The following is a 13,807-nucleotide window of genomic DNA, read 5'->3' on the forward strand; positions in this document are numbered from 1 at the left end:
ATGCTGTTCTGCAAGCATTTGATGCTGCAGCACCTTACTAAAGCACTTTATGTTGGTTTGTCCTTTACTTTAATATCAGTTCATAGCCTTGTAAGTAGGACTGTAAGTAGTAAACTAGGAGGCCAAGCTGTGGTCTTTCAGAGGTATTTCTTGAGAAATATCTTGGAAATTTGTTTTGTTTGGGGTTTTTATTTTGTTTTTTCATATTATTGGGAGCTTTAAATGTTCCTGATTATATGAGTTACATCATATAAAATAAACTAATAAATAAATAACGCAGAGTCTGGGTTTAAAAGTCATGCAGAACTTAAACTTTAAGCTTAAAGTTGGACGTTGAGATATTGCCTCTTTTGTTATTCATTTGGCAGAAATTGACTTCCATACAAAACATGCCTTTAATTTTTAACAGGCCAAATATCAGAAGAGGCTTGTGTGCTTTGTTAGGCTAAAGTGGAATACTTAATTAAATGTTATCGCATCAAGCAGTCGAGTTCATGAAGTGTTTTTGAAGAAGCAGCCGACTGATTGCACTGATGAATCATTTTGCAGCTGAGGGGTAGAAATGTACAATATTAGTGTATAATAGTATTGTTATTATAATCAAGGGCATGTTGAAGCATCAGCAGAACAACAGGCTGACTGTGAGAACTCGTAATGTAAAAGATTTTTTCCAAGACTAATATTATCCCTCCCCTCACTTTGAGTTTTAAAGTCTGAACTTTTCTAAAACTATTACTTGCATGAGGAGCTGTCACCGCACTCGTACGACATGCTTTGAAAATTTCTGTCAGAAGTCTGGAGCAGGTTAATGGGGAGAGCTGGCAGAGAAGTGGAAAGACTACTGCTGCTTCTTTGTATTTGTTCTCAACACACATCACAATACATTTCAGCTCCGCTTTGTTCAAAAATGTCATTGATAAGGTCAGAATGTAATGCAGAGCTCATTAGTCTTGTATATTGTATATTGGAAACGTAAACAGCCAACATTTACCTGATGTGTGTACTTTTCCAGAACATATATCGACATTTTGGATGAAGTCCAAATTGTTTAATTTTGTAAACATACTAGAGTTAAAGGTTTTAACAGAATTGAATTGAGACCTTTCCCTTCTCATTACTCCATTAATCAGAAAACCGTCGGTCCATCCTCTGTAAACAATAGAGATGCTCATGTGGGAAAATCCCAGTAAGTCACCAATATGAGAAATGATCATACCAGCCCACCTGGCTTTAACACATTTAAAGTAACTTAAATCACCTTTCTTCCCCATTCTGATGCTCAGCCTGAACTTCAGAAGGTCGTCTTGATTATGTCTGCTTACCTAAATGAACTGAATTACTTGCATGTGATTGGTTGATTAGAGATTTGCAATAACGATCAATTCAACCTAACAAAGTAGCCAGTGAGTGTGTATTAGTGAGTGATTTTACAGTCTCATTATATTTCATTCACGCCTTTGTTTACTTTATCCATGACTCATGCTCTAAAATGTTCTAATGCAATGATTTTGATTTTCAGCCTTTTTTATGCAAAGGCTTTATAAAATTAAGCAGTTTTTAACATCGCTTTGGTTATTAATTATCTACCTCAAGGGAGATCTACTGCTCCTCCTGCAGCTGTAGATATTTCTACTCACAGTCTGTTATCCAGAGTTCACTGCAAAAGATTACAGTGTAGTGATCAGAAGTGGAGTATTACAATAGTTTTTTTTTAGTGCATGTATTTCCTGGGCTATAAATGACCTCACACGACTTTCCGGTATCTTTGCCACACCAGTGAGCTGACAATAGACTGACAAAGTCACGTCAGGAATCGTTTCACAACAGCACATATAACTATACGACCGGGATCATAAATGACTCCACTTGGTCACTTGAAGGTTACATTTGCAAATGTGGTCTAATCTCATTAAACATGCACTAATTTGCATAAACCTCCAAAGTGTAAAGTAAGATTTAAATTTGTATTTTGGACATTTTCTTTTGAGCAGTCTGACAGAGGAGATATTCTGGAATTACAAAACCTACCGAGGCCTCCAAAATGTATTATATGGGGCGTGTGCAAACTATATTTTCTATTAACTCTGTTTCTTTGATGTATATGTACACTTTACATAAACTGCCTTTCATTTCTGGATAATTTCACACAAGGCCCCCTCCCACTGATTCATAGCAGGGGGCTTCCTTCACAGCGATGAATCTTGTATTTGATGTCCTGTTTACAGCCTCTCTGATTGAGCTCTGATTGATATGAAGCTGCCTCGCCTACTTTGCTGCATACCGCGTGACACATACCTGTACGTGCTTTTTTTCTGACCTCCTCTGGAGCTCAGACATCAAAATAAAACCAGTTCAAAAGAAGCGTTTTGATCTGATATAAAGACTCATAGCTTTTTGTAACTGTCACATATTCCCCTGCGAGGATTCACCACGTCAGACTCCTTGACATCAACAGAATCAACATTCAGTACAATGAAAACTACAAACTCGCTATGAAAGCAAATGAGCTGAAGTGTCAAAGGTAAAAAATTAAAAACATACAACAGTACAGTAGATGCAAGGCTCAATTTGATTGTCATGCTTTGGGGAAAAAGTGTCATAAAAAAAAAAAATTGAATCTCACTAACTGAAATGAAGAGACGTAGTCTAAGTGCTCCCCTATGGTTCCTGCTTCAGTGCAGTGCTTGAAGAGTGATTATGTTTGAATGATTTTAGGACAGACAAGCAGGAGAGTAAAACATCATACTCACGGTATAATTCCTTATAAATCCAAGCTTTGGTACAAGAGAGAAAGGAGAGTATTTAACTACAGTAACTGGAGGGGGAGGGATGGCAACACAATAACAACTTTGATATTTGCTAATGTGGTTTGTAGCCAAAAATGTGCCATTTTTAAACAAGATTTAACCTTTTGTTGCACCAAGTCACAATTTAGGTTGATAAGATGAAGCTTTTCACATACGGCAGAATATGGTGTGTTAATAAGATGAAAGGCTTGATGGGTGATATTCTAGTTTTTGGGAACCATATTAATTGCTGATACTCTGCTTCTAACAGTAAAACAGATACATAATGTGTGAATAGAATCAAGATGTTAGGTTGCAAGTCATACAGGCCAGGAGACTGGTTGGTAAACTTCTGGCAACCTCCAGTTGCTAGGGAAAAGTGTTTATTCCTCAGCCTGTTGGCAAAATGTTGCTGGCAGTCGCTGGGGGAAATTAGTAACAAAAACTGCTGCACCAAAACTGAAATGGAGAAGATTTTCTATCAAAGTAAAATGTTTTAATTTAAAAGGGTAACTTTTACTTTGAAGAAGTTTGCAGTTTCATTAATGCTTGCAAGTAGTTTAGTGCTTGCAAACAAGTTGGCATCTTTTACCATGCAACCTGCAAAAACTACTGAAGAGGTTTTCAGTGCAGCACAGTAAATCTCTTTGTGACCCCCAACAACCTCCAGCAACCACTTGCCAAATGGCTGTGAAAAACACTGTTTTTCCTAACGACTAACAGTTATTAAGGATGTCACTCTAAGCCTGCAGGAATAGGGGTAAGTCTAAGATTTCATGGTGACTGCTAGCAACCTCTAGCAACCACTTGGCCAGGAAATACACATTTTCTTCAAATTTTAGTTCACTTTAAGGAGAAATGATACTGTGAGAAAATGAGGCTAAAGGGGAGGGGGGGTTGGTACCCTGACCAAGCATCAGTATTGTTCAGAGTGGAACATGTACACATTCTGAGATGATGACCACTATTAAACCAATTCACACTATACCCAGTAACCATTCCTATCATACTAACAATTGCAGACCTATCGCGATATTTGTTGGGGGGAGGGGATTTCACTTTCTTCTCTGGGTCTCACCAGTAGATTTGTAACACAAAGTCTCTGAAAAGTGTCTAAAATACATCATATTAAAGAGTCAAGCTGTTGACAAGGAAGGGATGTTACCTTGTTTCTCTTAAAATAGGCTCTGCGGCAGGCAGCGAAGCATTTCTCACTGCAGAAGCTCTTCAGCTCACTCCCCATGCTCAGAGAATAGCGCTTGACGCCGACCTTCTGGCACCAGGCGCACATGATCTGCACATTGGACGCATCCTCGTCTACAGAGAAAAGGAGAGGTAATGAAATGAGCATTATGATGTGCTCTTTACACCAAGGGCTTTTACTATATTCTAATACGATGTCCAATAAAATAACCTTGTGGTACAATTCTCAAATTCTGTAATCAAAGTGAGCCTGATACTGATTACAACCTATCCTATATGGAAGGTAAAAAGTGCACAGCAGGGACAAAGTATGCAACTACACGTATTAAACACACAAACCATAAAGGCATTAATTCCACTGATGAAGCCCAGCTGCTCAACTGGATAAAACTTTTCAAGACTCAAGCCACAAAACCACTGCAGGATTTATAATGAAGCCCTGCCATGGATAAATGTAGCCACAACGGATGAGCCTGGGATATGGGAAAATGCTTGTTTATGGCTGTGCTCTGTGGGTATTAGAGAACTTGAAGGGACAAAAGCATGTATTCTGCTGCTGCTGAAGATGACGCAGGAGTCTCTGTGAGGTGTAGCGTCCTCTTGATAGTTTGTGCCATCAAAGGTGTAAGTTTGGTGAGGCGTGTTTCACACAAATGGAACACATGAGTTAAAAGTTTTCCGTGTTACACAAGCCTGATTTCCACCGTCTCCATATAAACAGTAAAACCTAATGTGAAACCACACTTTATTTTTATTTTTGTAATTCCCAAATTATTCATGACGAGAGCACTTTTAGGGCAGAGGAAAGGAAGAAAAAGAACAAAATTAAAAAACATGAGGGGAAAAACTGAATACATATACAAATTTAGCCCACAAGGACAGTCGCTGTGATAAACATATATTCACATTACAGGTTCACAACAAGATTAAGGTTATGGTGTTTCAGCAAAGACTGGAGCTATAGGATGTCTGTTAACTGCTAAATAAACAGGCACACTTTGGGCCGTATCCACACTGATATGTCTTCATTTTGAAATGTGTAGCATTTGAAATCTAGACAGGAAGAAATCGGAACTTCTGGGACTTTGTACAGTACGGTACCATTCAGAAGGTTGTTGGTCTTATGTACAGGAAAAAAGTGAATGTGTGTCACTCGATGCATAAGGTTTGCTTTGAGTGCTCACTTATAGTAGAAAAGCGCTATTCAAGGTACCACTTCTGGGTTATGTGTGTTGCCGACTACGCTCTCTCCAAGCGGACACGCAAGAAACAAAGCCAACATGGAAGTGCAGTTCCTCTAATGTCTCACAGAAGTGAGTCAATCTTGAACCTTACAAGAGAAATAAACATGCTTACAGCCTGGTAACAAAGACTAGTTTGGCTTCTTTGAACCCTTTCACCGTTCACATTTGGATGGTGTGTGGGATATTTTTTCTCCCCCCTCAGAAAAATAATTCAGGAGCCAGAAAAATCCTACATACTCTGAAGCCTTATGGAATACTTAGAATTTATTACTGCTCTCATTGTAACATTTATACACTTTAACTAATGGAGTTCAGCCCTTAAAAATATAACCACAGTGTTTACAATAACATTGTAATATATTTTTTTTTAAATGACATTAATATGCGCTATATTCCTAGTATGCAACAGCACAAAAATACTGTCAGTTTAAAGGACGAATGAATGAAAATGACACCACAGTAGATTAGTAGAAGAAAACAATCTGTTTGATGTTACTTTTTTTCTGCATTTCCTGCAGAGCACTGTCAGCAGTGTGTCGCCCTCTTGTATCCACACTGGGAAGGGGACATCCATTTCCATTTACTGAGATCAGCAGCAGACTTTTATAAGAGTCAATAAACATGTAAAAATAAATCAGCTTTGTATAATGCTTTACTGCACCACAGGCCGCATGATCTAACTGTGAGCGATGCAGTGAATCATGGTCAGATTAGAGCTTATCTTTTCATATATGAGTGTGGCTGGATCTTCTCTATCCGTCCATCACAGCAACTGCAATATCAATTGCAAACAAACTGCATGTAACAATTCATTTAGAGACGAGGCTTTCTAACTGCACAGACAGCAGATATGATGCATAACTGCAATTCAACAAGCTGAAATAATAAACTGCAGATCTGACCTTTGTAGAGAAGTTTGATCAGGCATGTGTTTGACACTTCACTTTCTCCTCACCCCCAACCGGTTTGTGGCAGATGACTTCCCCCAGCTGAGCCTGACGTTAGTTACAAGTTCTTGCTCATAAGTGGTCATCTGATTGTTGGGGTTTCCTTTTTAATATTGTAGGGTCTTTAGCATACAATAAAAAGCACACTGAGGTGATCATTTTTCTGGTTTGGTGCCATATAAATGAGACTGAATTGAATTTGCCTTTTATCTAGTTAGTGGTAGTTTTCATGTTGAAATAGCAGTTGTGTAAGTTGTCCTGAGTGCTACAAGTGAAATTCACTTTCTGACTTTGTTATTATTTGCAGTGTAGACTGTTTCAGGATGTTTTGTTTGAGCCCCATTGGGGCTAAAAAACAAATAGTAGAGGCAGGGACATGTAGGCCACATGGGGATAAAAAATAACAGGCAGAATTAAGGTGCTACATAGTGATAATTACAGTAGTATGCAGCATTTTTACATTATATTAGCACATAATGAAAATTTCTGTTTTGGGACTGACTCATAAATAAAAATAAAGTATTATTTTAAGTGTGTGGATTTAGGCCACATTTAACGGCCTACCACAGTTTACAGTGAGATATAGTGATCTTGACTTCTGCTTATTCTGGGATAAAAAAGATTTTTAAAAAAGGATTTTTAAAAGGTATCCAGGGCTCATCTGTCTGGTAAAGGGGACCCGTTATGGTAATTTCTAGGTATTGTTATTCTTGGACTCTAGTAGAGTAGCTTTGCATAATTCATAGTTCAAAATAGTTCTCGTTTATCTCATACAGAGCCTCGGAGCAGCACATTAGTTCATTCTCTGGCTGAAGCTGATTTAGCTCCTTTCCCATTAAGGCTAACTTTCTACTGATTGGCTGCCTCTCGCAAACTGATGACTTGAACTGCTGGTGAGTAGAGCTACTGCATTCACAGTTATCATTAGAAATCAATCATAATCAGTCAATCATATTAGAAAAATCACATCTCTATGACATCATTTAGATGCAAGCATAGAGAACAAAAAGGAGGGTTAAGAATATTCTGAAGCCTGAGCTTTTGGCTCATAGGACTCCAGGATATATGCTGTTTGGCGTGTTTAATATGAGCACCAAGCATTGTTACAGTATATATGACAGAAAATAAGGAAAATGAAACAGTACAGCTGCAGCTGACCCCCTCACATTCCCCTTTTAATTCTCGAAATCATGTTTATGACAACAACAAATGTATTCCCTTGTTTAACCGTGAATGTAATTGTATTGCATGCAGCTGCCGCGTTGCTGTGTGGTCAACAAATTATTTTAACAGACCCTCAGTGACAGCGAAATGCCTCTTCTGCGGTAAACTGTGACTGCTGATGATGAGCTGCGGGCTTTTAGTGCCGCTGCTGCTGAAATGAGAGAGATCCTCCGAGATTCCCTCCAGTATCTCCCAATTATCACATTATGACTATACGCGGGTGTGAGGGCGAAAAAACGCAGGCCCATTAGTCTTTCACCTCTGTTCACCTCCCTATCGCACGCTGGCCAGGCTTTTCACCTCTTGTGGAGCTTAATGGATCTACAGGGCCATCAGATTTTAAGTAAAGACTAACTCACAATTAAAGGAATAACTCCCTGGGGCACTAAAGACAGCATAGCAGACCCAACATGCATATTTTATGGCTTAGCTTCCCCTCTGCTCTCATTCCTATACTCTCTCTGCCTTTTTGTGTCTATCTGAATAGCTGCCCACTGCAGCGATTAGAGAAAAAAGACAAAATATCTTAATTCTAAGCTGACTGAGTGGGTGGATCAGGGTTTGTACGTTGCTCGAAAAAATGCATGCACCGCAGCATAATGATCAGGATCGAAGGCCAATATGAAATCACAACATCTTTCACAGTATCTCAACATTTTCACACAAAGAGACATCTTGAGGTGGAGTTGTTTTCGCCTTCCCACATCCTGGCACATCCTAACAAGCTCATCTGAAAACACTCACATCTGCATGAGCAGGGAAAAAAAACATGCCAGTAATTATGCAGCCTCCGTACTAAATGCCACCGTCATTCGCCGTACCTGCACCTCAAAAGGTCCTTTGTCGGATTTTGCGGGGGCACATGAATAATTCAGTGTATGTGTGGAGCTGGAGGGTGGGGGAGTTGAGGGAGGTGTTGGCCGGGTAGTTAGTTGGTGCTGGTGGGCTTTAAGTGGGACCGCACCATCTGTTTCCCCGCCTAGGCAGGGCCAGCGGGGACTCCTCTTGGGCGATGCCAAGGAGGCTTGCTCCCTTCGCCGGGGCGTACCAGCCTCCTGTCCACAGCAGACGCAAGGGATAATGAAGCCCTCTGTCTGGCCGAGTAACGTGGACATTTCCTCAGAGACTTGATGGGGTAATATTGACACTTGGGCAGGTGGAGAAAAACAAGGTGTACAGCAGGTAGCTAGCTCATTAGTCGCCTGCCTCTGCTCTGATACGAAGGCTTTCAGACCATTGCACAAACCGAAACCTTCATAACTGCATAAATCCTGAGTTTCCATGCTAAGTGCTGGAGAATCAGCATTTAGGTATCTTCATTGCAACCCGGTCTGTCTGGAAAGCAGGTGTGGTTTAAGTCTATGACATTTCTTCTTTCAGACTGGAGACACAACTGTTCTGTGTGTGTGTGTGTGTGTGTGTGTGTGTGTGTGTGTGTGTGTGTGTGTGTGTGTGTGTGTGTTTGCTTGCTTTCAGGCATTTGAGTGAATATATTAGCAATCAGCGATGGGTTGAAAATGACCTTGATCTTTTTGCAAATTTAATAAGTAACCTTCCTCATAACATAAAAGCAGAAAACAGTTGTAACTTTCTACACAAGCTGTGATGTGGCTGGTGTGCCAACTTTTAAACTGTTTTTTCCTATTTCTAGAAGGCATCACATTTTACTGCTCTTGAAAAATCAAGGACATGCATGCATGCATACTTACATGCAAGTCTAAACTACTTTATCAATTAATCTGCTGCATTAATCTCTCCAAAATGGCATTAGTGCTCTGTACCTGCAGGGGGCTTGATCAGTGGCGGAGGGATCATGGGGACCATGATGGGCAGGTTGCCATGCTCCTTGGTGCTGGGCGTGGAGGTGGACGGCGTGGTGGAGGTCTCTGTGAGTCCGTTCCTGGAGGCTGGCAACGAATGAAAGCTGTTGGCTCGATCCGGAGAGCCTTCACTGTTCTCTGTTGAAGCTGGGATTTTTGGCAACGAGTTTTCTAGATGGGAAAAGTTAAGTAAAATAAAGCATTTACTGACCAACTAATGAGCAGCATTTGCTGCAAATACTCTGAGTGTAAATGCCCAGGATTCACCTAAATTATGACTCAATATTTTCCACCAATGTAGAAGCAAAAATACTCAAAAATGACTGGATTTTAAGTTAAATCCAGACCTCTCTGAAATCAACTGACGTAGCATCACTCAGCTCATTGTTTTGGTTGTAAACGTACAACTTTAATGTTTGTTTTAGTGTGATTTCTCTTTTCAGGCTGCAGCAGGTTGAACAAGCTGCATTAAACCTAAAGTGCACAACCTGCACAGCACCAAACAGCAGTTAAAAGTTTACAAAGTTATTCAGCTCTGAGCACATGTAGCAGATTAAAAGATTATGCTGCACAAAAGATTTGGCAAGTAGATATTCAGAAGACATTAAAAGAGTTTAAACATCTTGTAAATATGACAACCCATTAAAAAGCAGCCAAAGTGGAAGTGCCAAAAACTGCAGTTCCTCTAGTGGCCAATTGAGGCTGGCTCCAAAGGCGACTCAGTTCCAATAGGATGAAATCCTTAAAAGTATGATTTGAAAGCTAAAATAAACCTGTTTACAGCCTTGTAAAACTCTATATAGGCTTAAAACTTTCCTTTTTTATAAAGCATATAATTAATGCTGGATCAAATCACGGGTGAATCGTCTTTTAGTTATGCTGCTATAGCCCTAGGTTAATGGAGACTTCCCATAATGCACTGTGTGTTTCTTCTTCACTCAACTATTTCACTCACTTATACAGAATTCGAATCATTACTTATTATTAATCTCTGGCTCTCTTCCACAGGGAAGAGTATTTTGTCCTGTCTCCCTCCCCTCATCCCCAATTGGTTGTGGCAGATGGCCACGCCTCCCTGAGCCTGGTTCTGCTAGAGGTGTCTTCCTATAGAAAGGGAGTTTTTCCTCCCCACTATTGCCATATGCTTGCTCGTAGAGAGTGAGCGGATTGTTGGGGGTTTTCTCTGGATTACTGTAGAGTCTCTACCTTAAAATATAAAACACCTTGAGGCGACTGTTGTTGTAATTTGGCAGTGAATTGAATTGAATTGAATTGAATTGAATTGAATTAGGGGCAAAGACACTTTGAGTGTAAGGTGATTTGCTCACCAGCTGTTTGCTCACTGAACTGGACTGGACTCACTGAACTGGACCTCTCCAGGTATTTAGAAAGGGACCACAGAAACCAGAGATTACACCCATCATTTATATTCAGGCTATATTGGTTATATTGACTAGATTTCAGTTGAATTCAATTCAGTTTTATTTATATGGCACCAAAATCCAGTAAGGACAAAAGTAAGTACAGAAATCTGCTGATGGCTCCATAATAAGGCTTGCCTGTTAACACAGAAACAACATGCCTGTATGATCAGATCATGAAACATGATCTGATCATATTTTCCACTAAAGCTGTATACCTTTGAGGACAGAGATGTGCTGTGGTGTCTCCCCTATTTCCAGGCTGTCAGAGTCTCTCAGCTCCACCTTGTCATAACCGTACCAGCCCAGCAGCTCATTCATGGTGTTCTCTGCAAAACTCTGCAACACAAAGAGAAGGAACAAAGCTCTTTATATAGGGACAGTCGGGCTTAAAAAATAATTGTCAGCCCGCTTTAATTATACACAGTGATACAATACTAATGAGCAGCGATATAGTAAAAGTCAAATAATAGCAAGTTAAAGGTCAGAAACTTCTTCTTTTTTTTCTTTTTTAAAAAAAAGTAAATTTTCACATGAAATATTAATGTTACCCAAGCTGGAACAAGAAGAAGATAAATAAGGTTTGAGGTCATTTGTTACAAATGCTAATGCAGCAATCTGGTATTTTGTTGCATTTTTTTGCGCCTCTCTTGAGACCTTGACTCGCTCTTTAGATTTGTCCACATTTCTTCAGCTAATTAAGGAGAGACATTGTGATCCCACTCAAAATTTTAACTCTGTGTCAAGAGAAAACTGCAATGTGGAGTTTTCACTGCATGTCCTCTTCATAAGTACAGGTCAACCTAATTGGGGCAAACTCCTGTCCAAACGCTGCAGTGTGCAGCCAGCTGAACTAATAGCCCCTATCACTGCACAATAAAAGAGGAGGATCTTATCAGAGTGTAATAAAGAGAATGGGAACCCTATCACAGAATGGTAACCAGCATAGAAAATGTATCAATTTACAGTAACTGGAACAGTACAGTACAGTAAAGACACAGTAACAGTGCAGATAAGGGACAGACTAATGTTTTTTTATGCTGTTGCTGGTCTTTGAGATTTTCTGATCAGCTAAAACAGCTTCCCCGCATCACTTAAATGGCTCTTGATTCCCTCAGTTATGTCATTCAATGCTAAGAAACCCAAAAATAAGTCTTCCTTGGAGATAGGAACCTCACTTACACTCAAACAACCCAGTCTCACATCAAAATGTTAACCTCCCTTGCTCTTTCTTGGTCTCTTATTTTAACCTATTTACCTGGATCACTGTTGGTGCTGCACTACGAGGCTGATTGGGTTCAACAAACATATCTGCAGTGGTGATTTAGTCGACCCTTTTCAACCCGGTAAATTAATTTGCAAATCAAAAAGTACCAAAACACTGTGTCTCCTTCTTTTTGGCTCTGCAGAAACATATGAATGCAAATGCACTCTTACTCATTGGTTTTTGGAGTGACAGTAGCCAGATGGAAAGTTTTAACCTATCACCCAGACTGAGGCAGCAGAGGCCTACCTCTGTGCATTCATCCATGGCATGAATGTTAAAGTCACAACACTTTAACCCAGGAAGCTGGGGTTTGTGCCCTCTGTAGTACCCTTTTCATTAAATTTTTTCACCTTGTTTTTGTTATCAGACACAGTTTTACTTGCTCTTTGATTGGTTTAGGGAAAAGGCCGCCTTTTAGAATTGGCAGCCAATGGCCGAGTGGATCTTCTTATTGTAAAAAGAAGGTCCCTGGTCCAAATCCAGGCTTAGGCCTTTTTTTTGTGCATGTTGCATGTTCTCCCAATGCTTGTGTGGGCTCTCTCTGGGTAATCTGGCTTCCTCCCACGGCCCAAAGACATGCATTGGATTATTAATTGGTTGTTCTAAACTGACCGGATGTGTGAATGTGAGACTGAATGGTCAGTTTCTGTGTATTAGCCCTGCGACAAGCTAACGACCTGTCCACAGTGTATCCTGCCTCACCCATGACAGCTGGCTCCATATCTCAAAATTGACTGGATGGATAGTTTATAGCCCTTGAACACTGTTTTGGTCCTTAGCATGAGAGTATAAAGACTGATAAAGGACACATTTAACATCCTCTTTCCTGTCAAGAGATAGATGAGAAGATCAATACTGGCTTGTTTTAATATAAATCTGTGATCCATTTACTTTGAAAACAGAGGTGGCAATGACGTTATATCCAAGCTGCCAGGTTATCATTGTTAGAAATACCAGCTGATAACAACACATTACAGAGTACTGATGTGCTGTAGTAACATTTTCACAGAGAGTCTTCAATGAACAAGAAGGTCTAAAACAAAAACAAAAAAATCACTCATCTTTCAAACAGTTGGTGCTCAAAGCACCCACTTTGGATTTTTTTTAAGTCAAGTTTGATGGAGGTATTCTGACCTCCCAATCTGGAAATGCAACTAGTAGGAGTGATCCAGCTTTCAATTCCTATTAGGAACATATTAGGAAAAATTCTGTTCATTTGCCTAACTTAATATATGCCTGCAGTATATTTATTCTGAGTAATCCCCTCCACAATAAAAACAGAAAATCACAAGGTTTGTTTTTATTAACATTATACATAAAAATGTTTCTAGGCTGGTTGCAGTGCCAGGGGGCTTCCTACAAATCCAAAGGCTAGAGTTTGTCATTTCAGGCTAGCTTTTAAGTCCTGTTTTACATGCTAAAGGAGAACCATTATGTTCATTTCCACCTCTTATGTGTTTAATTATGGACTCGTCTTATGCTGACCTTTTAGGCATCCAGTTAGTAAATGCTTTATCTGAAACAAGCCATTTTAACTCCAGCTGCTGAAAGCTCACTTTCCCTAGAAAGAACCTAGTGTTTATAAGCCCTCATGACCATAGCAAGGAGTTAATTTTAAACCAATATCAGAGAAAAGGACGAATCAGGTACATAAAGCAGACTGGAGCAAGGTCAAGGTTCTTTATTTGTCACATGCATAGTTATACAAGTATAACACACAGTGAAATGTAGCCTGACACGCTCCTCGACATGTGCAAAAAAATTTGGGGGGGTGTAGAGGAAAAACATTATATATATATATATATATATATATATATATATATATATATATATACACACACTGGGTGAATGTGCAGTAGTAGCAGCAAGCAGGTGAATTCTGTACATTAATATGA

At 39.7% G+C, this 13,807-nt stretch overlaps 1 protein-coding gene across 2 annotated transcripts in view; it reads right to left on the reverse strand.

Moving 5' to 3' along the window:
* The window catches only part of sobpa (sine oculis binding protein homolog a), a 63,828-nt gene that overhangs the window by 28,912 nt on the left and 21,109 nt on the right, over positions 1-13,807 (reverse strand). For both annotated transcript variants that reach the window (XM_082517121.1, XM_082517120.1), the window contains exons 3-5: positions 10,864-10,984; positions 9,186-9,395; positions 3,952-4,103 (exon numbers count right to left, since the gene is read on the reverse strand). In XM_082517121.1, coding sequence (XP_082373247.1) covers positions 3,952-4,103; positions 9,186-9,395; positions 10,864-10,984 — 483 coding nt within the window. The remainder of the gene's footprint in view (positions 1-3,951; positions 4,104-9,185; positions 9,396-10,863; positions 10,985-13,807) is intronic.

Source organism: Aulonocara stuartgranti (assembly GCF_965226115.1).
Source record: "Aulonocara stuartgranti genome assembly, chromosome: 19".
NCBI classification, from domain to species: domain Eukaryota; kingdom Metazoa; phylum Chordata; class Actinopteri; order Cichliformes; family Cichlidae; genus Aulonocara; species Aulonocara stuartgranti.